This window comes from Pongo abelii, chromosome 19 (assembly GCF_028885655.2).
Source record: "Pongo abelii isolate AG06213 chromosome 19, NHGRI_mPonAbe1-v2.0_pri, whole genome shotgun sequence".
Taxonomy (NCBI): Eukaryota; Metazoa; Chordata; class Mammalia; order Primates; family Hominidae; genus Pongo; species Pongo abelii.
The window spans coordinates 18,970,793-18,996,184 of NC_072004.2; the positions used below are offsets into that span (position 1 = coordinate 18,970,793).

The window sequence follows — 25,392 nt, forward strand, 5'->3', positions numbered from 1 at the left end:
GACGGTCAAGTCACTCGCTCAAAGTCACACAGCTACTAAGTGGTAGAAAAGGCAGTTGAACCCAGGCTGCTTGGCTCCAGAGTCTAATATCACGGGGAAAACCTCATGGGAGACGTGGCAACGAAGTCGCGCTTCATTGAAGTATCTGTCCAGGTGGAAAACCGCAGGGCCTTTCTAGCAAACTCCAGAACCAGAAAATACCTGCTTAATTATGAGTTTCGTTCCTTCCTTTGCCCACTATCCCCATTTAACGTGCGGAGGGATTTCAGAAGTGCAGTGAATAAAGAAGCTGGGGACTATGGAACACTAATTTCCGGCTACGGCGAATTGAGGCTGTTTCCATGGAAACAGTAACGGGTTGGCAGCTAGGTATATTCTCGCGGTGCTTGAACCAGCGGAAGTGACGTCGCCGCTCGCGAGGACCTCAGGTGGATCGCCGCGGCCCCTCCTCCCAGAGCGGCAGCCTTTTCCCGCGCGTGCTGCTTTCGCCGCTCGGGCCGCCCGGGGGAAAACATGGCGTCTGCCTTGGAGCAGTTCGTGAACAGTGTCCGACAGCTCTCGGCTCAAGGTGAGGCCCTAGGCCGCCGGGCTGGGCATGGGCGGGTACCAGGGACGGGCCTGGATCCCCAGGCGCCAGCACGGACGGCTGGGACAGCCCTTTTAGTCCTGAGACTCTTCTCCAGGGTCGGGCTTGGGGTTGCGGCATTTAGATCAGGGCAGGATCGAGCGCGGCCGAGTGTAGGCAGCCCCCTCGCGCTCCTCTGTCCTCGCCGGCCGGCCTCCCCGCCCTCGGGCCGCCGGGAGCCCCCTCCCCCCGGCCTGGGCCCCTTCCACCGGGCTCTTTGCTTGACAGTTTGGGGGCGTGACTTCCGCCACGATCCATCTGGGGCGACTATTGGTTCCTTTGTCTCTCTTGCCTTCGGTGATTGGCGCACCGCCGTGTCATCTTTGCCGCCGCTCCGTCGCTCGCTGACTAGGCCGCCGGGAGCGGGCGGGAGGCGAGTCCGTTCTGGGTGCCTTGGCTCTGCGGCTCGCCTTGGCCAGCTCCTCCGCTGCTAGGCGTCGCACGCTCGGGAACCTGTGCGCCTATTTTGGTCCCACAGAATGCTGCGGAAGCTCTCGCTCGTAGGACTCCATTTCTTTTTTTTTTTTTTTTTTTAGCCGAGGCTGGAGTGCAGTGGCGCGATCTCGGCTCACTGCAACCTCAGCCTCCCGGCTTCAAGCGATTCTCCTGTCTCAGCCTCCCGAGTAACTGAGATTACAGGCGCCCGCCAGCTCACACGGCTTTTTTTTTTTTTTTTTTTTGAGACGGAGTCTCACTGTGTCTCCCAGGCTGGAGTGCAGTCTCGCGATCTCGGCTCACCTCAGCCTCCGCCTCCGAGGTTCAAGCGATTCTCCTGCCTCCTGCCTCAGCCTCCCGAGTAGCTGGGATTACAGGCGCCTGCCCGGCTAATTTTTGTATTTTTAGTAGAGACAGGGTTTCACCATGTTGGCCTGGCTGGTCTCGAACTCTTGATCTCAGGTGAGCCACCGCGGCCAGCCCACGTGGCTAATTTTTTCGTATTTTTAGTAGATATGGGGTTTTCACCATGTTGGCCAGGCTGGTTTCGAACTCCTTACCTGAAGTGATCCGCCCACCTCGGGCTCCCAAAGTGCTAGGATTACAGGCGTGAGCCACTGTGCCCGGCCAGGACTCCATTTCTACGGGTAGAATTGTGATGATTTTACTCTCACTTTCCAGGTTGTTTGGTTCATTCATTGCATATGAATGTACCGAATTCTGGACCTGAAATTAGAATGATTAAATGCTGGCTGTGAAGGCCCCTTTAACTATCCTGTGCTTCAGTTTCTTCGTCTGCAAAATAAGTCCCTAGTTTGTATAGAGTTGTGAAGGTTCAATGAGAGAAACCATGTAAAAGCACTTGGAACAGTGCCTGTCATAAGGGGTGCAATAAATATAGCCGCAAATTATTGTTACCGTCATTAATTGTGAAGTTCTGGGAGCTGCGTGACCTTGGACAAATCACCTTCAATCTCTGAGTCTTTTGCATCTCCGTTTTAAAAATGGAGGGGTGCTTTTACCTCACTGGTGTAAGACAAATGATCTGATATGGAGCTGCACTTAATAAGAATTCTTCCTCTTTTTCCTTTTTATTAATAGAAATTAGGTTCACAGGGAAGGCACAGGCTTGCCTTTTCTATGAATAAAGGAACCACTGGTTTGTTAATTTATGCCACAAATACTTAGTTTTCTCCTTCCTGGGGTGTAGTGTAGTTAGAAGCTTTAGGTTGAAATCCTGTCTCGCTCACTTCTTGTGTGAGCCACTTAATTTTCCTGGGCCAATTTTCTTAATTACAAAACAGAACTAGGGCTGTTGTGGGCATCAGGTTATAGGATGCTATAGGAACAGTCTGCTAGACAGAGATAAATATGGTAACTTTCATTGCTGTCGGCCACTGTGCCTCACTCACTGGATAGGAAATCTTTGAGTTTCAGGCCAAGCGCGGTGGCTTACGCCTGTAATTCCAGCACTACTCCTGTAATTCCAGCACTTTGGGAGGCCAAGGTGGGCAGATCATCTGAGGTCAGGAGTTCGAGACCAGCCTGGCCAACATGGCAAAACCCCATCTCTACTAAAAATGCAAAATTAGCCAGGCATGGTGGCGGGCGCCTGTAATCTCAGCTACTCGGGAGGCTGAGGCAGGAGAATCGCTTGAACCTGGGAGGTGGAGATTGTGGTGAGCTGAGATTGTGCCATCGCATTCCAGCCTGGGCAACAAGAGCAAAACTGTTTCAAAAAAATTTTAAAAAAAGTAAAAATCAAAAAAGGAAATCTTCGAGTTTCTGTTTTCTCTGCTCTTCTTCAGAATTTTCTAATGTAAACCTCAAGAGAATATTACAATATTCAGCTTTCTCTAATTAGAATTTTATTGGCCCTCACGCCTGTAATCCCAGCACTTTGGGAGGCCGAGGCGGGCGGATCACGAGGTCAGGAGATCAAGACTGTCCTGGGTAACACGGTGAAACCCCGTCTCTACTAAAAATACAAAAAATTAGCCAGGTGTGGTGGCGGGCGCCTGTAGTCCCAGCTACTCGGGAGGCTGAGGCAGGAGAATGGTGTGAACCCGGGAGGCAGAGCATGCAGTGAGCCGAGATCGCGCCACTGCACTCCAGTCTGGGTGACAGAGTGAGACTCCATCTCAAAAAAAAAAAAAAAAAGAATTTTATTGGCCACATTTCTGGTTGCACTGATTTCAAATACACTCTGTGACACTTAAGCTTTTTTTTTTGCTCTGCCCTTGGCCCTGCACTAATTAATTATCTGGTGATTTCATAGTGACCCAGCTTTTATTTCAGTCTCAACTTGGCACTGATTGTTAACTAGTAGAGAACTAATGGATTGCAATGTTTATTTCTGGGTGTTACAAATTATTGTTAATATATTTAGAGTAATGGGTTACAAAGGCAAATTACTCAACTAGAAGTTACTTCATACCTACCAGTGAGATCTGTAATACAATGATGATGAGTTAGTATTTCCCAGTTAAATCTGTGTGATCTCAAGAGGTGACACCTAATAAGATCACAGCTGTTTTATTCTTGTTTTGTAATGCCTATATAATAATGATATATTTTCTTTGCTTTCAGTAAAACGTATCAAATTGAAAAGTGTTAAATTATCAAAAGTACCTAGCTATAGTCACATGTATTTTAAGCATTATACTATGTTGTATTCTTTTAGTAAGGAAAAGATTATGCAGTTGCTCTGTAGAAATAGAGAAGTTGGAAACTTGAGGTTAGTGCCCATGGACTTAGATATATCCTCACTGTTAGCGGAAAGACAGCTAGAGTGTGACCATGGTATCTGTCATGACAGTCATTTTCAAAATTGATGGGTCTACTTCAAGGTACCAATTCAGGCCTAATTTTTTTTTTCCCCAGAAAAACAGAGTCTTGCTCTGTTGCCCAGGCTGGAGTACAGGGGCGCAGTCTCAGTTCACTGCAGCCTCTGTCTCCCGGGTTCAAGGATTGTCCCAGGTTAAAGGATTCTCCCACCTCAGCCTCCCTAGTAGCTGGGATTACAGGTGTGCGCCACCACACCCAGCTAATTTTTGTATTTTTAGTAGAGACAGGGTTTTGCCATGTTGGCCAGCCTGGTCTTGAACTCCTGACCTCGAGAGATCTGCCCACCTTATCCTCCCAAAGTGCTGGGATTACAGGTGCGAGCCACAGCAACCGGCTGAGGCCTAATTATTAATAGATTCTGTACCTTAGTTGTTAAAATGTAGCATTGCAGGCAGAGTGTGGTGGCTCATGCCTCTAATCCCAGCACTTTGGGAGGCCAAGGCGGGAGGATTGCTTGAGCCCAGGAGTTAGAGACCAGCCTGGGCAACATAGCAAGACCCCTGTCTCTAAAAAAACTTAAAAAATAAGATGGGCATGGTGACGTACACCTGTAGTTCCAGCTACTGGGGAGGCTAAGGTGGGAGGATTGCTTGAGCCCAGGAGATGGAGGCTGCGTCGAGCTGTGATCACACTACTGCACTGCAGCCTGGGCGACAGAATGAGACCCTGTCTCAAAAAACAAAACAAAACAAACATAGTATTGCAGTATAGGGGAAAAGTAGATCAATTAGGAGATTAATTCAACAAGTAGCTGCTTGATGAACTGCTAAGCAGGTGATATATTCTAGAGCTAGAGAAAGGGACAATCCCTCCACCTGAGTTTACTGAATTACCTAACCACTACAGTCCCATGCGAGGCAGAGAGGGCAGATACCCAGCTGAGGGAAGGGAGCTGAGATGAGGGTCTAGAGACGCCACAAGTTGATTGCTGAATGCTGGATGAGGCTCAGTCAGGTAGCAGAGGATGTGGGGGAGAAGGACAGAGAACAGCATGTGTAGAAGCATAAAGAGGAGAGAAGACAGATGTTGATTTTCTGAGCTTGCTCTGATCGAAGAGTAGGTGTGTGAGGGGAAGCAGCAGGAGATAAGGTTGGAAAGGTAGCAGGGACCAGTTACTGAAGGGCCTTAGTCCAGGCTGAGGCGTTTGCACTTCTTAAAGTCATTGGAATAACTTGATTGAATGCATAATTTAGAACAGGCAGTACTAATATGGAGTGGGGGTTGGAGGAGAGAAAGATCACAGTAGGCAGACCATTGAGAAGATTTATGATGTAGGCCGGGCGCAGTGGATCACGAGGTCAGGAGTTCAAGACCAGCCTGGCCAAGAAGGTGACACCCCCCCGTCTCTACTAAAAATACAAAAAAATTAGCCCAGTGCAGTGGCAGGCGCCTGTAATCCCAGCTACTTGGGAGGCTGAGGTAGGAGAATTGCTTGAACTCGGAGGGCGGAGGTTGCAGTGAACTGAGATTGCGCCACTGCACTCCAGCCTGGGCGACAGAGTGAAACTCCGTCTTAAAAAAAAAAAAAAAAAAAAAAAAAGATTTATGATGTAGTCCAGACAAAAAATGATGAGGATCTGAATTAGGGCAGAGAGGAGAGAGAGAAAGAAACGGAGCTGAGAGACTTAGGAAGTAAAACTAAATCATTTGGATGCAGAGAGCTGTTAATAGTAACGTGCATTTCTGGCTTGGGAGACTGGAAAACAGAATAGAGAAAAAGGTGAAACATTCAAGGTCGGAGAGAATTGGGAGGTCCAGTGTAATCTCTAATTCGTTTTGAGACCACGGACAGGTTGTTTCACTCCTGTGGTCCTGGATCCTCATCCGAAGTGAAGGAGATTAAGAATCATTTTTGGGAACTTCAGGCTCTGAAGTACAAAGTTGTGGTTAGAGTTCCATTAGTTTGGTTAGTGCTGTAGCTGAAATGCAATAGTGTTGTTCCTGTTTTCCAGGGCAAATGACACAGCTTTGTGAACTGATCAACAAGAGTGGGGAACTCCTTGCGAAGAACTTATCTCATCTGGACACTGTTCTCGGGGCTCTGGATGTACAAGAACACTCCTTGGGCGTCCTTGCTGTTTTGTAAGGGGCATCTTCTTTTATAATTTTGTGCTTGTTAAAACTGAACACTCTGCACTTTCTGGCTTTATTTTTATTTATTTATTTATATTTTTTGAGATGGAGTTTCGCTCTGTCGCCCAGGCTGGAGTGCAGTGGTGCAGTCTCGGCTCACTGCAAGCTCTGCCTCCCGGGTTCACGCCATTCTCTTGCCTCAGCCTCTTGAGTAGCTGGGACTACAGGCACTCGCCACCCGCCCCAGCTAATTTTTGTATTTTTAGTAGAGACAGGGTTTCACCGTGTTAGCCAGGATGATCTCGATCTCCTGACCTTGTGATCCACCCACCTTGGCCTCCCAAAATGCGGGGATTACAGGCGTGAGCCACCACGCCCGGCCCTGGCTTTATTTTTATTTATTTATTTTTTTTGGTGTAGAAAGTAAACCATTGTAAATAACATTGAGCTCTTTTGCAAAACTAAAGTTATAGCAGTGACAGTTTTATTCATTCCAGCTAATCATTGCTTGTTATATTTTGTTCAATTTTATCATTTTTAAAAACTCCTTTATGTGTCCAGGCACAGTGGCTCACACCTATAATCCCAGCAGTTTGGGAGGCCAAGGCGGGTGGATCACCTGAGGTCAGGATTTCAAGACCAGCCTGACCAATCGGGTGAAACCCCGTCTCTACTAAAAATAGAAAAATTAGCCGGGTGTGGTGGCGGGTGCCTGTAATCCCACCTATTTGGGAGGGTGAGACAGGAGAACTGCTTGAACCCAGGAGGCAGAGGTTACAGTGAGCTGAGATCATGCCACTGCACTCCAGCCCGGGTGACAGAGTGAGACTCTGTCTCAAAAAGAAAAAACTCCTTTATGTTTATACAAATCCTGAAAATTTGTTTTAAAAAATGGCCATCTCAATTGTGGGGACTATAGTTTGCATTTATCTGAGTACTTTTATCCATGTAATCCATAGGATTGTCCACATTTTCTAAATTAAAAAGAAGTTCAGAAGAGTACTGCCACAGGGCATGGCAGAATACATTGAATGAAAATATCGGCTGGGCACAGTTGCTCATAATCCTAACACTTTGGGAGGCCAAGGTTGGAGGATCATTTGAGGCCAGGAGTTTGAGACCAGCCTAGGCAACATAATAAGGCCCTATCTCTGCAAAGAATAAAAAAATTAGCTGGGTGTAGTGGTACATGCCTATAGTCCTAGCTTCTCAAGATGCTGAGGTGGGAGGATCGCTTGAGCCCAGGAGTTCAAGGCTTCAGTAAGCTACAATTAAGCCATTGCACTCCAGCCTACATGACAAAGTGAGACCTTTTCTCAAAAAAAGAAAAAGTATCAAAGATCCAAAGCAACATTGCTTAGAATTCCCTTGAAACAAATTTAAGCTATTTAAGACCAAATTAAATAGACCTTATTTTAATTGGGGTTCCTTGTAACTGTGTACTTGACAGTAGAATTCTTTTTCTCTTGATGTTATAGTATTATAAATTGGGATATTGTGGTTGTCATGACATTTGAAATGATATAAATAAACTGAGAAGAAATTGACTTAAGGTGAGAGTCTGGCTTCACTTACGCTGGGATTCCTGAGACAAAGGTATGTGTCCGGAGCAGAGTTTAAAGAAGAAGCTTTGTCAGAATGGAAGGATCTAGAGTTATGCTCTGCAGTATGGTGGCCACTAGCCATATGCAGCTATTTAAATTAAAATTAAAGATTCAGGTGCACTTGCCATGTTTCAAGTACTCAGTAGCCACATGTCGTCACATGTCCTTGTCTCAGCACAGGTTTGTAACATATCCACCACTGCAGATACTTCTATTCGACAGTGCTGGTAAGGATTTCTACTGTCTGTATTTTCTTATTTATATGAAAGAGCAGATGCTGGGCACAGTGGCTCACACCTGTAATCCTAGCACTTTGGGAGGCTCTGTTTGAGACCAGCCTGGGAAACATAGCAAGACCCCATCTCTACAGAAAAAAAAAGTGGCCAGGTATGATGGCTTATGCCTGTAATCCCAGGACTTTGGGAGGCTGAGGTGGGCAGATTGCTTGAGCTCAGGAGTTCGAGACCAGCCTGGGAAACGTGGTGAAACCCTGTCTTTACAAAAAAACACAAAAATTAGGCAGGCATGGTGGTGTATACCTATGGTCCTGGCTACTCAGGAGGCTGAGGTTGGAAGATCACTTGAGTCCAGGAGATTGAAGCTGCAATGAGCTGTGCTCATGCCACTGCATTCCTGACTGGGTGACAGAACAAGACCTTGTCTCCCCAGAAGAAAAAAAGTTAGCCAGGTGTGGTGGCACATGCCTGTGGTCCCAGCTACCCAGGAGGCTGAAGTGGGAGGGTTGCTTGAGCCTGGGAGGTCGAAGCTACAGTGAGCTATGCTTGCACCACTGCACTTCAGCCTGAGTGACATCAAGACCCTATCTCAAAACAGAACAGAGAGCATGCATGTTTTATACACACATAAACTCACATATACATGTATATCAGGTGAGTAATGGACATGAAAGCATTTTGAAGCTATAAGGTGTTTACTGTTGTATATGTTAGATAAGGTATGGAAAGAATACTGAGCTTCTGGCTGAGGACCCTGGTTTTGAATCTACATATTCTTCCAATTTTGAGTTGTGGGGCCCTGAGCTTCATATTTTTATTTATAAACTGGCAGTCGCAGTGCCTCACTGACCTATTGTGATCCCCAAATGAAATTGTTTCTGGCATGTCTTGATAATTACAAAGTGTAAATACAGATGTATGGTGACATTATTAAGTCAAATAATACAGTATAGATGGAAGCAGATAAACCAAAAGATGTGGTAGAAATTATGATTAGATAATATCCATTTAGTTTTTCTTTTTCTTTTTTTTTTTTTTTTTTTGAGACAGTCTCACTCTGTCACCCAGACTGGAGTGCAGTGGCGTTGTCTCAGCTCACTGCAACCTCCGCCTCCCAGGTTCAAGCAATTCTCAGCCTTCCGAGTAGCTGGGACTACAGGTGCATGCCACCACACCCAGCTAATTTTTGTATTTTTAGTAGAGACAGGGGTTTCACTGTGTTGGCCAGACTGGTCTTGAACTCCTCAACTCGTGATCCACCTGCCTTGGCCTCCCAAAGTGCTGGGATTACAGATGTGAGCCACTGTGTCTGGCCTAATTTTTCTTGAAATTACATTTCAATAGTGCTTTTTTTTTTTTTTTTAAAGGATTTGAAATTTACTTACAACCAATGCCTTAATAGTGCTAGTTTACATGATTTCTCCCCTAAAACCTATCACCAGTGCCTTCTCGGAGTGTTTCTCATGGCAGTCTGAGTTACTTGGGAAGGATCACCTGAGTCCTCCCTCTTCTCACCACTCCACTCCTCCTGTCCTGCCCATCAGTTGTTCTGTCAGTGTTATTCTCAGATAGACCACACAGCTGGTGGCAACATTTTTAACCTAAGCTGCTGCCCACCTCCAGCCAGCCCATAGCTCTCACTCTTGATCCCCCTTAGTATGTTCTCAAAGCAGGAAAAGCAACTGATTTTTTTTTTTTTTTTTTTTTTGAGAGAGTCTCCCTCTGTCGCCCAGGCTGGAGTACAGTGGTGCAATCTCGGCTCACTGCAACCTCTGTCTCCTGGGTTCAAGCAATTCTCCTGCCTCAGCCTCCCGAGTAGCTGGGATTACAGGCATGTGCCAACATGGCCCAGCCAATTTTTGTATTTTTAGCAGAGATGGGGTTTTACCATATTGGCTAGGCTGGTCTCGAACTCCTGACCTTGTGATCTGCCCATCTGCCCACCTTGGCCTCCCAGAGTGCTGGGATTACAGGCTTGAGCCACCATGCCCAGCCTGTTTGGCTTCATTTAGTGGAATTTTTCATCTTGAAAGTTGTTCCTTATTAAATATATATATTTTTTATATATATAATATATTATATATAATTATAATATAATATATAATTATATTAGAGACAGAGTCTCGCGCGCTCGTTGCCCAGGCTGGAGTGCAGTGGCACCATCTCAGCTCACTACAACCTCCGCCTCCTGGGTTCAAGCGATTCCTCAGCCTCTCGAGTAGCTGGGGTTACAGGCATGCATGCACCACCACGCCCGGCTAATTTTTTTGTATTTTTAGTAGAGACGAGGTTTTTCCATGTTGATCAGGCTGGTCTCGAACTCCCAACCTCAGGTGATCTGCCTGCCTTGGCCTTCCAAAGTGCTGGGATTACAGGCGTGAGCCACTGCGCCAGGCCTAAACATATTTTTCTTAACCCTTATTTGTGTCTGTTCTGTATCTTGATTGTGCAAAATAACCAGGTCAGGAAAATCTCATGGATTCTAGTTCTAATTTATTTGTTTTTTGAGACTGGATCTTGCTCTGTCACCCAGGCTGGAGTGCAGTGGCATGATCATAGCTCATTGCAGCCTCAACCTTCTAGGCACAAGTGATCCTCCAGCCTCAGCCTCCCAAGTATCTGCAACTACAGGCATGTACCCCCATGCCTGGCTAATTTATTTTTTGTAGTAGAGACAGGGTCTCACCATGTTGCTCAGACTGGTCTCAAACTCCTGGCCTTAAGCAGTCCTCCTGCCTCAGCCTCCCAAAGTGCTTGGATTACAGGCATGAGCCACTGTCCTGGCCTAGTTCTTAATTCTAAAAAATACTGTTGCTCATTTAATTTTACAGAGTATTAGAGGCAGGATGGATTTCTTGCATACGTTGCTTCTGTATTTTATCCCATGAACTATCAGGGTAATACAATTCTTTTCTCCTTATTCTAGGTTTGTGAAGTTTTCTATGCCCAGTGTTCCTGACTTCGAAACGCTATTCTCACAGGTTCAGCTCTTCATCAGTACTTGTAATGGGGAGCACATTCGATATGCAACAGACACTTGTAAGCTAAATAACATTTTATTCTCCATTGAAAATATTTTGCCCTTGTGGTTATATTTATATTTTGAATATTTTGTTATTGTATCTAGTTGCTGGGCTTTGCCATCAGCTAACAAATGCACTTGTGGAAAGAAAACAGGTAAGAAATACTATTCAAGTATTCCTAGTTTTGTTATAATATGTAAGTAGCTTACACAATGAATTACTTTATTAAGATTCCAGTTAGTACTGAGCATCCACCACCTAGATATCTGTGGTCACTTGAGAGCACTCACAGCCATTGCTGTAAGCACAGGCAGCCCCCGTGTCCCCTGAATGAGGTGGGGGCACGGAGTGGTTTCTTTCCTCAGGGAGGCTGCTGCTGGAACTACCAAGTAGTTGGAATTACCAAGCCAGTACCCTTTATGTTGTAATATGCTGGGTTTTATCTGTTACATTTTTTCTTTTAACTTTTAATTAGGAGATTATTTTAGCCTTACAAAAAGCTTCAAAAATAATATAAAAAATTCTCATACATTTCACCTAGATTTTCCAAATGTTAACATTTTACCACACTTACTCTTTTTTTTCTCTTCCTCTTTTATTCTGAGCCATTGTAAAGTAAATTGCAGATATGCTGTTGCTGTTCTTTATCCCTAAATACTTCAGTGGGTAAAGCCGAAAAATTAGGACATTCTCTTACATAGCACAGTGTAATGGTCAGCATCCAGAAATGAACTCTTACTTTTTTTTTTTTTTTTTTTTTTGGAGACAGAGTCTCGCTCTGATGCCTAGGCCCGAGTGCAGTGGCGCCATCTCTGCTCACTGCAACCTCCACCTCCCAGGTTCAAGCAATTCTCCTGCCTCAGCCTCCTGAATAGCTGGGGGGACTACAGGTGCATGCTGCCATGCCCAGCTAATTTTTTGTATTTTAGTAGAGACAGGGTTTCACCATGTTGCCAGGCTGGTCTCGAACTCCTGAGCTCAGGCAATCCTCCCGCCTTGGCCTCCCAAAGTGCTAGGATTACAGGCGTGAGCCACCACACCTGGCCCAGAAATGAACGTTAATATAATGCATCAACAAATTGACAGACCCCATTTAGATTTTCCACCAGTGAAAAGAACTGTCTTTTGCTATAAAAGGACATTAGCTGTTTGGACAGTGTACTATATAATAGCAAAAGAAAACCGTGGACCATGGATTGCATTACATTGCTTTGTCTCTTTAGTGTCCCTTAATCTGAACAGTTATTTCATTCTTTATCTTTTATAATACTGACACAATTTATAGTGTGGATTTTTTAAAAATTTATTTAGTTATTTATTTTTTTGAAATGGAGTCTCATTCAGTGCACTCCTAGGCTGGAGTGCAGTGGTATGATCTCAGCTCACTGCAACCTCCACCTCCAGGCTTCAGGTGATTCTCGTGCCTCAGCCTCCTGAGTAGCTGGGACTACAGGCGCATGTCACCCTTCCCAGCTGATTTTTGTTTTGTTTTGTTTTTTGAGATAGAGTCTTGCTCTGTCACCCAGGCTGGAGTGCAGTGGCGCGATCTCGGCTCACTGCAACCTCCACCTCCTGGGTTCAAGCAATTCTCCTGCCTCAGCCCCCCGAGTAGCTGGGATTACAGATGCCTGACACCATGCCTGGCTAATTTTTGTATTTTTAGTAGAGACAGGGTTTCAACCATGTTGGCCAGGCTGGTGTCGAACTCCTGACCTCAGGCGATCCGCCTGCCTCGGCCTCCCAATGATTTTTGTATTTTTAATAGAGTGAGGTTTTGCCATGTTGGCCAGGCTAGTCTCTAGAACTCCTGACCTCTGGTGATCCGCCTGCTGCAGCCTCCCGAAGGGCTGAGATTATAGGTGTGAGCCACTTCACCCAGCCAGGTGTTTCTTTTTAATTTGAAAGTAAATTTAAGATTAGTGGTTTGAAAGAGGCTGAAAATAGAACCAGTTGTTATTTTGTAGTACTAAGTAACTGTGTTTGAAAGAGATGGTTAAGAAAAATCGTGAGTTTTTGAAAAAGCTATAAGTTATTGAGCTATTTTTCATATATATATTTTTATATATATATTTATATATATATATTTTTATATATATATATTTTTATATATATTTATATATATATTTTTATATATATATATTTATATATATTTTATTTTATTTTATTTTTTTTTGAGACGGAGTCTCACTCTGTTGCCCAGGCTGGAGTACAGTGGCGTGATCTCAGCTCACTGCAACCTCTGCCTCCCGGGTTCAAGCGATTCTCCTGCCTCAGCCTCCTGAGTAGCTGGGACTACAGGCGCATGCCACCATGCCTGGCTAATTTTTGTATTTTTATTAGAGACGGGGTTTTGTCATGTTGGCCAGGATGGTCTCGATCTCCTGACCTCGTGATCCACCCACCTTGGCCTCCCAAAATGCTGGGATTACAGGTGTGAGCCACCGTGCCCGGCAATTTTGGAAGAGACTGTATTTTAGTCTTCCAAAAACTGATTATGCCTCACTTGACACTTGGTCTTGTTATTTATAATCAGGGCAGGAAACAGTCCTTTTGAAATCTATGGTGTTAGTTTTGGTAGTAATTTACTACCAGGTAAGGGGTAGACTGCCCTATGGGAAAATGCCAACACCCTTAGCCACAAGTAATTTTCCTAAGCATAGGCTGTTGTCTCTTGTATAATAAGTGATTTGGAAAGTTTTAATTTGTTTAGATGTTAATATAATGAACTGTTGAGAAAGTAATACTGTTTTTGATTATTGATCTTCATTGTAAAAATAAAAGCTTTTTATGATTTAAAAAATGGTGCTGAGTTATTTACAAATTTCAAGAAACAGCTTAAGAAAACGTTTTCTGACTTAAATGGGACAGAAATTTCTTGAAGAGTATGGAAACCTCATATTGCTGTTTAAAGGAACCTATCAATTAGTATTATTTTTTATTTGTAAGTGACAACATAAGATCCAATGTGCTGCCATCTTTGAGAACTTATCTGAAAGAGATGTCATTTCTGACAGCCCCTGCGAGGAATTGGCATCCTTAAGCAAGCCATAGACAAGATGCAGATGAATACAAACCAGCTGACCTCAATACATGCTGATCTCTGCCAGGTAAGCAACCAAAGTGTGTGATTCACACCAAGTCAGAGGTGTAGGTTGTTTATGGGCTTGCTCAACATTGGGTTTGATAGGCGAAGGCAAGTTGGTGGATATTGTGATGTGTTATAGAAGTTGGAATATGTGGGTACATGTATTACATTCAGGCGGGTGCTGGATGCAAACTCTAGGATGGGGCTCAACTAGTAAGCTTGTCGAACAGATAGGGTAATTAATAGTTGTAACTTTTTTTTTTTTTGAGACAGTCTCGCTTTGTCGCCCATGCTGGAGTGCAGTGGCACAATCTCAGCTCACTGCAACCTCTGCCTCCCGGGTTCAAGCAATTCTCCTACCTCAGCCTCTCGCGTAGCTGAGACTACAGGCACCCACCACCAAGCCTAGCTAATTTTTGTATTTTTAGTAGAACAGGCTTTCACCGTGTTGGCCAGGCTGGCGTTGAACTCCTGACCTCATGATCCACCAGCCTCACCCTCCCAAAGTGCTGGGATTACAGGTGTGAGCCACCACACCTGGCCCTAGTTGTAACTTTTTTTTTTTTTTTTTTTTTTTTGAGACAGTCTTGCTCTGTCACCCAGGCTGGCGCGATCTCAGCTAACTGCAAGCTCCGCCTCCCGGGTTCATGCCATTCTCCTGCCTCAGCCTCCCGAGTTGCTGGGACTACAGGCGCCCGCTGTCACGCCTGGCTAATTATTTTGTATTTTTAGTAGAGACGGGGTTTTACTGTGTTAGCCAGAATGGTCTCGATCTCCTGACCTCGTGATCCGCTCGCCTTGGCCTCCCAAAGTGCTGGGATTACAGGCGTGAGCCACCACGCCCAGCGTGTAACTTTTTTAAAAATCCCGAATCATTTTTTTAAAATTGTGGATCCTGCCAGGTGCAGTGGCTCATGCCTGTAATCCCAACACTTTGGGAGGCTGAGGCGGGTGGATCACCTGAGGTCCGGAGTTCCAGACCAGCCTGACCAACATGGAAAAACCCCATCTCTACTAAAAAAAAATTGTGGAACCTGAGACTTAACACAGCTAACTTCTTCCACCTTAAAATGTTATTCATTTATCTTTTTTTTTTTTTTGAGACGGAGTCTTGCTCTGTTGCCCAGGCTGGAGTGCAGTGGCATGATCTAGGCTCACTGCAACCTCTGCCTCCCAGGTTCAAGCAATTCTTCTGCCTCAGCCTCCTGAGTAGCTGGGATTACGGATGTGCACCACTACACCCGGCTAATTTTTGTATTTTTAGTAGAGATGGGGGTTCACCATTTTGGCCAGGCTGGTCTTGAACTCCTGACTTCAAGCGGTCTGCTCATCTCAGCCTCCCAAAGTGCTGGGATTACAGGTGTGAACCACCGTGCCTGGCCTCATTTATTTATCTTATTTTGCGATGTTCAAAGTCCAGAAGGCAAAAGGGCAGGTATATAATGAAGTCTCCTTCCCATTCTGTTTGCTAGCCATCTATTTCTTCTCTACAAAGGAAACTATGTTAGTTACTTCTCGTGTATCCTTCCAAAGACTTTTTATGGACATAAAAGCAAATATGAATATATGTTTTCTCATTTTTTACACAAATTTTAATGATCTATGCATACTCTTATGTAGCTTGCTTTTTGTATTTAACATATCTTGGAGATGATTCTGTAGTGGTACTCTACAGGTAGGGAGTATTCTATAATATGAGTATGCGATGGTTTTAGAAGTCTGCATGGGATATTTACATTGTTTCCTTCAAGAATAACATGGTGGCCGGGCGCGGTGGCTCACGCCTGTAATCCCAGCACTTTGGGAGGCCGAGGCGGGTGGATCATGAGGTCAGGAGATCAAGACCATCCTGGCTAACATGGTAAAACCCCGTCTCTACTAAAAATACAAAAAATTAGCCGGGCGTGGTGGCGGGCGCCTGTAGTCCCAGCTACTCAGGAGGCTGAGGCAGGAGAATGGTGTGAACCCAAGAGGTGGAGTTTGCAGTGAGCCGAGATCGCGTCACTGCATTCCAGCCCGGGCAACAGAGCAAGACTCTGTCTCAAAAAAAAAAAAAAGAATAACATGGTATGTGGATTATGTCAAAGACATGTTCTAGTTTCATATGAAGATGTGCTTTTTAATGTTTTAAAAAAATTGTGATTGAGGTACAACATACAGACAGTAGAATACTAAAGTGTATAGCTTCATGAGTTTGTACGCATGTCTACACTGCATCTCCATTAGCTAGATAACTGTTCTAAGGGCTTGCTTTCTTGAGTTGCACAATTCCCTATATTTACCTAAAGGATTAAAACACTGGAAAGGATTAATTAAAGGAACCACTTCTACTTTTATCACACCATGCTGGTCTCTTTCCATTCCACTAGTTCAGTAAAGAGAAAGAGGACACACTCTTTTTCCCTCTAATCAGATGGGTAGGGATAGGTTAAGGGATAAATGAGTCTTGTCTGTAGAGTTCTCTATTCTCAATCATCTCTAGCATGCTTGGCCTTATAGTTGTTTAGCTTTTTATAAAGAAATGCTTCCCCAGGTGAAGTGGCTCACGCCTGTAATCCTAGCACATTCGGAGGCCAAGGTGGACGGATCACTTGAGGTCAGGAGTTTGAGACCAGCCTGGCCAATGTGGTGAAACCCTGTCTCTACTAAAAATACAAAAATTAGCTGGGTGTGGTGGTGCACGCCTGTAATCCCAGCTACTCGGGAGGCTAATGCAGGAGAATCACTTGAACCCGGGAGGCAGAGGTTGCAGTGAGCTGAGATCATGCCACTGCACTCCAGCCTGTGTGACAGAGTGAGACTCTGTATCAAAAAAAAAAAAAAAAAAAGTAATGCTATTTTCTTCTGAATGGCTAAGAAAATGGAGTACAGGTTGAGTATTCCTAATCCGAAAATTTGAAACCCAGTCCGAAAATTTGAAACCCAAAATGCTCCAAAATCTGAAATCTTTAGAATGCCAGCTTGGCACTCAAAGTGCTCATTGGAGCAATTGGATTTCAGGTTTTCAGATTAGGGATGCTTAACTGGTATGTATTCTGCAAATATTCCAAAATTTGAAACACTTGTGGTCCTAAGCATTTCAGATAGCAGATACATGAAATGTGTTGACATTTAGATAATTTTGGTCAATAAAATGTAAAACACAATTACATTATTTGGAAATTTCTGGAATCTATGAATTTTCTCCTTCTGCTAATACCTGCCTAAGTAAAATTAAAGTGATGATTTAATATCAATTTGTTCACAGCTTTGTTTGCTAGCAAAATGCTTTAAGCCTGCCCTTCCATATCTTGACGTGGATATGATGGATATCTGTAAAGAGAATGGAGCCTATGATGCAAAGCACTTTTTATGTTACTATTATTATGGAGGGATGATCTATACTGGGCTGAAGAACTTTGAAAGAGCTCTCTACTTTTATGAACAGGTAATCTTCTCTCTAAAAATTAGCTGAGGTTGTTCTGAACTTGTGTGATCAAAAAAGTGCTCCCATAGGTTTGTGGCTAGAGTGGACTGATCCCAGGGCCTCCGTTTCAGGTGGTGGTCCTTTCAGAGACTACTTCTCTGTGATTATGTAAATGGTGGTAACCTGATCCCTAAGTTGAGGAGCAGTGCCAGTGCATAGAAGAGCGCTTGTCTGGGGGTTCTAATCTAGGCTTGCACTTATACCTTATCTGATTTGGAATAAGTTATGACATCTCTTGACCTTTATAGCTTCCTTTGCATATAAGGAAGAGATTGAACTGAGTGATCTTGGGTGTGTCTTATTCTAAAACTATGTGTGGTATTTTGTTAAGTTTTATTTAATCAGTGAAACATTTTCTTGATTCAAAATTTAAAGGGTATAAAGGAGTACACAGTAAAAGTCCCTCCCACCCTTTCTGTGTCTGTATAATGAAACATAGTACACAATTTGGTAGAATATTCTGGAGGTTTACTCAGACTCTGAAAAAGAGATACACAATATTGATTAATAAACCACTTGTCTTAAGGTAAATTAGTTAGATGTTTGTAAGTTCCTATTTTAGTTCATAGCATGTATTAAGTAATAAAGGATATTTAAAACCTTCAGAGAGCTCAGTTTAGTTGGAATTCTAATACATAATACACACGCACACATGTACACACATCCGTGGCTCTGAACCATACCACAATGAGTGGTTGATGTGCCCTGTTGAGGGGACCTGAGGAGGACCACCATAAGGTGCCAGTAGGCAGAGATGGTGTCATTAAAGCACGTGTCTAGTCAGGTTAAATCTTCAAGGTGACTTCTCTTTAAGACTACGCATTCAGAAAATTATAAAAATGCACTTCGTAGCCACTGGATGCATTATCATTGCTGTAGCCAAATATAGTAACTTATGAGCAAACTTGATCTTGAAATACCAAGATGATGTGGGTGTTAAAAAGGTAAGAGGTGGCTGAGTGCGGTGGCTCACACCTGTAATCCCAGCACTTTGGGAGGCCGAGGCCGGCGGATCACCTGAGGTTGGCAGTTCGAGACCAGCCTGACCAACGTGGAGAAACCCCATCTCTACTGAAAATACAAAATTAGCCGGGCATGGTGGTGCATGCCTGTAATCCTAGCTACTCAGGAGGCTGAGGCAGGAGAATTGCTTGAACCCAGGAGGCGGAGGTTGCAGTGAGCCGAGATCGCACCATTGGACTCCAGCTTGGGCAACAAGAGCAAAACTCCACCTCAAAAAAAAAAAAAAAGAAAAGGCAAGAGGCTGGGCGAGGTGGCTCACACCTGTAATCCCAACACATTGGGAGGCTGAGGCAGGCAAATTGCCTGAGGTCAGGAATTCAAAACCAGCCTAGCCAACATGGTGAAAATGTCTCCACTAAAAATGCAAAAATTAGCTGGGCCTGGCAGCAGGCACCTGTAATCCCAGCTACTCAGGAGACTGAGGCAGGAGAATCTCTTTTTTTTTTTTTTTTTTTTTTTTTTGAGATGGAGTCTTGCTCTGTCGCCCAGGGTGGAGTGCAGAGGCGCAATCTCGGCTCACTGCAAGCTCCGCCTCCCGGGTTCACGCCATTCTCCTGCCTAAGCCTCCCAACTAGCTGGAACTACAGGCGCCTGCCACCACGCCCGGCTAATTTTTTGTATTTTTAGTAGAGATGGGGTTTCACCATGTTAGCCAGGATGGTCTCGATCTCCTGACCTCGTGATCTGCCCACCTCTGCCTCCCACATTGCTGGGATTACAGGCGTGAGCCAAGATTGCACCACTGCACTCCAGCCTGGGTGACAGAGCAAGACTCCTCCTCAAAAATAAAAAGGCAAGAAAGTGGCCAGGCGTGGTGGCTCATGCCAGTAATCCCAGCACTTTGGGATGCTGGAGTGGGAGGATTGCTTGAGCTCAGGAGTTCAAGACCAGCCTGAGCAACATAGTGAGACTCCATCTCTACAAAAAAAATTTTATTTTATTTTATTTTATTTTTTTCTTTTGAGACGGAGTCTCGCTTTGTTGCCCAGGCTGGAGTGCAGTGGCGCGATCTCGGCCCACTGCAAGCTCTGCCTCCCGGGTTCACGCCATTCTCCTGCCTCAGCCTCCCGAGTAGCTGGGACTTCAGGTGCCCACCACCAAGCCTGGCTAATTTTTTTGTATTTTTAGTAGAGATGGGGTTTCACTGTGTTAGCCAGGATGGTCTCGATCTCCTGACCGCGTAATCCACCCGCCTCGGCCTCCCAAATTGCTGGGATTACAGGCGTGAGCCACCACGCCTGGCCTCTACAAAAAATTTTAAAATTAGTCAAGCATGGTGGCCCATGCCTATAGTCCCAGGTACTCAGGAGGCTGAGGCAGGACGATTGCTTGAACCCAAGGAGTTTGAGGGTACAGTGAGCCATAATTACATCACTGCACTCCAGCCTAGATGACAGAGCGAGACCCTGTCTCTAAAAAATGCATAAATAAAAATAAAATGAATTCTATCTCAATAAGGCTGTTATAAAAATAATGGGACATTTAAAAAGTATTATTGACTTATAAATAATGTGATACACATGGTTGATTGCTGTTTGCTACTGTGGTATGTTCTCTTTACAGTAAGCATTCTTCTCTTGCCTAGGCTATAACTACTCCTGCCATGGCGGTCAGTCATATCATGTTGGAATCATATAAAAAGTATATTTTAGTGTCTTTGATATTACTTGGCAAAGTACAACAGCTACCAAAATATACATCTCAAATTGTGGGTAGATTCATTAAGGTAAGTTTTTTACATAAAACTGATTTCTTACGTGAGCATGTTGAGTATATAAAGAAATTGCAATAATACAGTTCTGTAACTTGGTTTTATAGTGATTTAGCTCTCCTAACAGCTTCAGGTGAGCAGACGTTTATTGAATGTCTGCTACACATTCTTGTTACCCGATTGGGATGGAATATTTCTCAGGAACCCGTTTTCAAACTTGTGCTCTAGATACTTAACAGCTATAGATGTTTAAGCTCCTATAACAGTTGATTTTTTTTTTTTCCCCAGAGGCAGAGTCTCGCCATGTTGGCCAGGTTGGTCTTGAACTCCTGGCCTCAAGCAGGCCTCAAGCAGTCCTTCTGCCTGTGCCTCCCAGAGTGCTGGGATTACAGATGTGTGCCACTGAGCCTGGCCTTTGTTTTGTTATATTTCTTTTTTTATTATTTTATTTATTTATTTATTTATTTATTTTGAGACGGAGTCTCGCTTTGTCGCCAAGGCTGGAGTGCAGTGGCGTGATCTCAGCTCACTGCAACCTCTGCCTCCTGGGTTCAAGCGATTCTCCTGCCTTAGCCTCCCGAGTAGCTGGGACAACAGGCGTGTGCCACCATGCCCAGCTAATTTTTTGTATTTTTAGTGGAGATGTGGTTTCACCGTGTTAGCCAGGATTGTCTCGATCTCCTGACCTCGTGATCCACCCGCCTCGGCCTCCCAAAGTGCTGAGATTACAGGCGTGAGTCACCATGCCCAGCCCTGTCTTTCTGCTTGCTAGCAGAAGTAGCAGATTGTCCCATTGCATCTGGTGAGGTGTGAGAGAGAGGGAGAGTTGGGAATGATGAATGTTTTGACTCCTTTCTTCTCTATATGATTTATCAGTAGAAAAACAGAACCACTGATGAAGATGTGTGCCTTCACTAAATTCAGTGGGTTTTCACCTGCTGTGTTATTACTTAGTCTGTACTACAAAATTTTGTGGAAAATTAATTACTCCATAGTGACTTTCTATCCCTGGTCTTAAAAACTAGGCATTTGCTTTGGGTAAATTATAATTTTTAGGGTAACAGTGTGTTGTTACCTGACAATATGGGATATACTTGCTTAAAAAATAGTATGTAAGTGTGTTTTTGCTTCCTATACACATTTGAGTCTTCTGAAGTTTGTTTGTTTGTTTGTTTTTTGTTTTCTGAGATGGAGTTTTGCTTTGTTGCCCAGGCTAGAGTGCAGTGGCACGATCTTGGCTCACCGCAACCTCCACCTCCCAGGTTCAAGCGATTCTCTTGCCTCAGCCTCCCAAGTAGCTGGGATTACAGGCATGTGCTACCACGCCCCGTTAATTTTGTATTTTTAGTAGAGACGGGGTTTCTTCATGTTGGTCAGGCTGGTCTTTAACTCCTGACCTCAGGTGATTTGTCCGCCTCGGCCTCCCAAAGTGTTGAGATTACAGGCGTGAGCCCCTACGCCTGGCCTCTTCTGAAGTTTTAATCTGAATTTTTTCCCTCCTTTGCATCTTTAGCCTCTTAGCAATGCATACCACGAGTTAGCACAAGTGTATTCAACCAACAACCCCTCAGAACTCCGAAATCTGGTGAATAAGCACAGTGAAACCTTCACTCGCGATAACAACATGGGACTGGTGAAGCAATGCTTGTCATCTCTTTATAAGAAGAATATTCAGAGGCTAACAAAGGTGAGGAAAGCGCCACCTTCACAGGGCAGCTCCTGACCCCCTGGGAGCCACGTTTCCCTTTCTCTCCCTTTTCAGAGCTGAGGAAGCAGGTACAGGGATAAAGCATGGCAGGATTTCTGTGCTGAGAGAGAACTCTCTTGTGATTGGCTTCTTAGAAAGAATTTGATTTATAACTTTGGTCTTTTCAGGGCTAGAGCAGGGTATTTGGAGCAGGTGAAGAGGAAGAAAGGTAGGAGACAAGGCTACATTGGGAGACAGTGAAAGGCAGCCTCAGAGAGGTCGGCAGCTCCAGCAGGGCAGATGAGGGATGCTAATGATGCAGACCTCAGTGCATTGTCACCAGCCTTGCAACCTGTCTGTCTGTGCTGATCTCTATTAGAACATCTTTTTTTTTTTTTTTTTTCCTCTTGACACAGTGCCTTGCTCTGTTGCCCAGGCTGGAGTGCAGTGGTGTGATCTCGGCTCATTGCACCCTCTGCCTCCTGAGCTCAAGTGATCTGCCCACCTCAGCCTCCCAAGCAGCTGGGACCACAGGTGTGAGCCACCACGCCCAGCTAATTTTTTGTATTTTTTGTAGAGACAAGGTTTCGCTATGTTGGCCAGGTGGTCTCGAACCCCTGTCCTCATGTGATCCACCTGCCTTGGCCTCCCAAAGTGCTGGGATTACAGACATGAACCACCGCACCCAGCCAATGAGAACATCTTATGTGAACATAGTACTACTCGGACATTACCATTTCGGCCAGGGTTGTACAAACTTTGTGCAATTGACTTCTAGGATGTAAGCCAATTATATAATTTTTATTTTCTTCTAGGATATAAACCAATTATTTAATTTTTATTTTCAAGGTGAAAATAACCTGCTGGGTTTTGACTATAGAAAATATGCTTAATATCAAACGTTCAAACAGTACAGAAAAGTAATGAAAAATGAAATCTTTTGTGTTTTAGGAAGGTATAGGCTGCAAGTTACAGGAATCCTGTAGCTCAACAAATAGAGGATTGCTTTTTTCTCTTGGGAAGTCTGGCCAGAGATGCACAGTTCACAGCTGCTGAGAACACGATGTATCTGTTCCTGTGCACATCCTTTGCCTTGTGTCAACCATGGTGATGGATGGTTGGGGACGAGCCAAAGAACCAGAATAGGATAGCTGTTTTTTGCCAGGCTACCCAGCAATGGAAAAGGCTGATGGATTTGGCTATGTGAGGACTTAGGGGAGAGGTGACTTCCCCTAGCCCAATGGAGAAACTAGAGAAGAGAGGTGGGTCGGGGTGGCTGTTGAGGTGGGCAGACCTCATACAAGGATAAAGGATCCTAAGGAGAAGAGGAAGGAAGGTGAGGAGAGGGTCAATGGGCAAGAAAAAGAATCCTTCCAAATACTCTAGAAAGACTAGCCATAGCTTCTAGAATAGAAGGAAATCAGTAGTGAATTTGTAAAAAGTTAATTTTTATGAGAGAAAAATGAAGAACGTGAAAGAGAAATCAGCTGAAAGACCAAACCAGTGAGCCAGAAAAACCAGCTTGACCTACAGGTTTAAAAGACCAGGATCTAAGAGACTTAAATAACAAGCAGCCTAATTCTCTCCATAGAATTGTCTTTTTGGCCCAAGTGCCAACAGGACCATTCTAAGTAAATTTCTGTCTTTCGCCATCAAGAGGTAGCCATTAAAAAACAGCTGCACTCTGTTTGTGACTAGTAATTGAGGTTTAGATAAAAGAACCCAAATGTTAACAAACATAAAAGATAGTACATGTTACAAAAGATGTTAAATTGCAAAATAGCAAATGAAAATTAAATAACGGTTTCAGAAATCAGCTGGATGTGGTGGCACGTACCTGTAATCCCAGCTACTTGGAAGGCTGAGGCAGGAGAATCATTTGAACCTGGGAGATAGAGGTTGCAGTGAGCCGAGATTGCGCCACTGCACTCCAGTCTGGGCAACAAAGCGAGACTCCGTCTCAAAAAAAAAAAAAAAAAATTTTTTTTTTGATCAAACAGGAAGAGTCTCAACTCGAAATGGTCTTTCCAGGGCTGGGGCAGTGACTCACAAAGTCATCAAGGTCCTGGGTCCTTCATGTGTTGACACGAAGTGGTGGATTGTGGTACACTGAATTCACAAGCACTGCCTGCCAGAGGGACCTGGGGAGGGCTACCATAAGGTATGGTGGGCAGGAACCATGTCTTTAAAGGACATAGCTAGTCAGAAGGTTACATCTGTGATAGTGGCTGCTCCATTTTAGGCATGATGTCCCAGTGCTAAAATGAAAAGAGGGGGAAACATCAAAGGATTTTTCTAGCCAAGTTTTTCTTAGTAGAAAATCCAAAGAAGTCTCAACAGGTAGACTGTATCAGTAGGTGATGGCATGGCTGGGATGGAAGGCAGCTAGGGATGGGTTAAATCTGCCACCTCTCCCATTGAAATATTACTTTGTGTTAACATTTTAGTAGATGTTTTTCTTTTGGTTTTTTTTTTTCTTTTTTTTTGAGACGGAGTCTTGCTGTGGTGCCCAGGCTGGAGTGCAGTGACGCGGATCTCGGCTCACTGCAAGCTCCACCTCCCGGGTTCACACCATTCTCCTGCCTCAGCCTCCCGAGTAGCTGGGACTACAGGTGCCCGCCACCACACCCGGCTAATTTTTTGTATTTTTAGTAGAGACAGGGTTTCACCATGTTAGCTAGGATGGTCTCGATCTCCTGACCTCATGATCTGTCTGCCTCGGCCTCCCAAAGTGCTGGGATTATAGGCATGAGCCACCACGCCCGGCCTAGTAGATGTTTTTCTAGGTTCCTCTTCTCTGTTTCTTTTCTATGTGTATGCATAGACTTTCCCAGTTATATGTAATTGGGGTCATACTCTATGTGCTATTCTTGACCCTGCTTTTTTGTTTGTTTGTTTGTTTGTTTTGTTTTTTTGTTTTGTTTTGTTTTGTTTTTGAGACTGAGTCTTGCTCTGTTGTCCAGGCTGGAGTGCAGTGGTGCAATCTTTGCTCACTGCAGCCTCTGCCTCCTGGGTTCAAGCGATTCTCCTGCCTCAGCCTCCTGAGTAGCTGGGCTACAGGTACACACCACCACACATGGCTAATTTTTGTATTTTTAGTAGAGACGGGGTTTCGTCATGTTGGCCAGGCTGGTCTCAAACTCCTGACTTTAAGTGATCCACCCACTTTGGCCTCCCAAAGTGCTAAGATTACAGGCGTGAGCCACCGCGCCTGGCCTACTTTTACATTTTTTTGTAGAGATGGGATCCCACTGTGTTGACCAGGCTAGAGTGTTGACTTTTGAGTCTTCGTTTGTGTTAAACTGCTTGTGTACTTCTTAAAGTTAGCAGTAATTTCAATTTCTTGGGTACTATTCTCTGAACTAAAGTATATGTAGGTTTTAAAATTATTGGCTCATCAAGAATTTATGGCCAGGTACAGTGGCTTACCCCTGTACTTCCAGCACTTTGGGGAGCTGAGGCAGGAGGATAGCTTGAAACGAGTCTGGGCAACTAAGATCCCATCTCTACAAAAAATAAAAAAATAAAATTAGCTGGGCACAGTGGTGCACACCTGTAGCCTCAGCTACTCAGGAGG

At 44.4% G+C, this 25,392-nt stretch overlaps 1 protein-coding gene across 3 annotated transcripts in view; it reads left to right on the forward strand.

Moving 5' to 3' along the window:
- Positions 1–408: 408 nt before the first annotated feature.
- Positions 409–25,392, forward strand: part of COPS3 (COP9 signalosome subunit 3) — a 34,849-nt gene continuing 9,865 nt past the window's right edge. The window contains exons 1-8 of one of the 3 annotated variants that reach the window (XM_063717824.1): positions 420–568; positions 5,841–5,989; positions 10,747–10,859; positions 10,948–10,997; positions 13,858–13,950; positions 17,176–17,355; positions 20,003–20,143; positions 21,642–21,815. In XM_063717824.1, the coding sequence (XP_063573894.1) occupies positions 5,865–5,989; positions 10,747–10,859; positions 10,948–10,997; positions 13,858–13,950; positions 17,176–17,355; positions 20,003–20,143; positions 21,642–21,815 (876 nt within the window). In that variant the 5' untranslated portion in view covers positions 420–568; positions 5,841–5,864. 3 annotated transcript variants of the gene reach the window in all.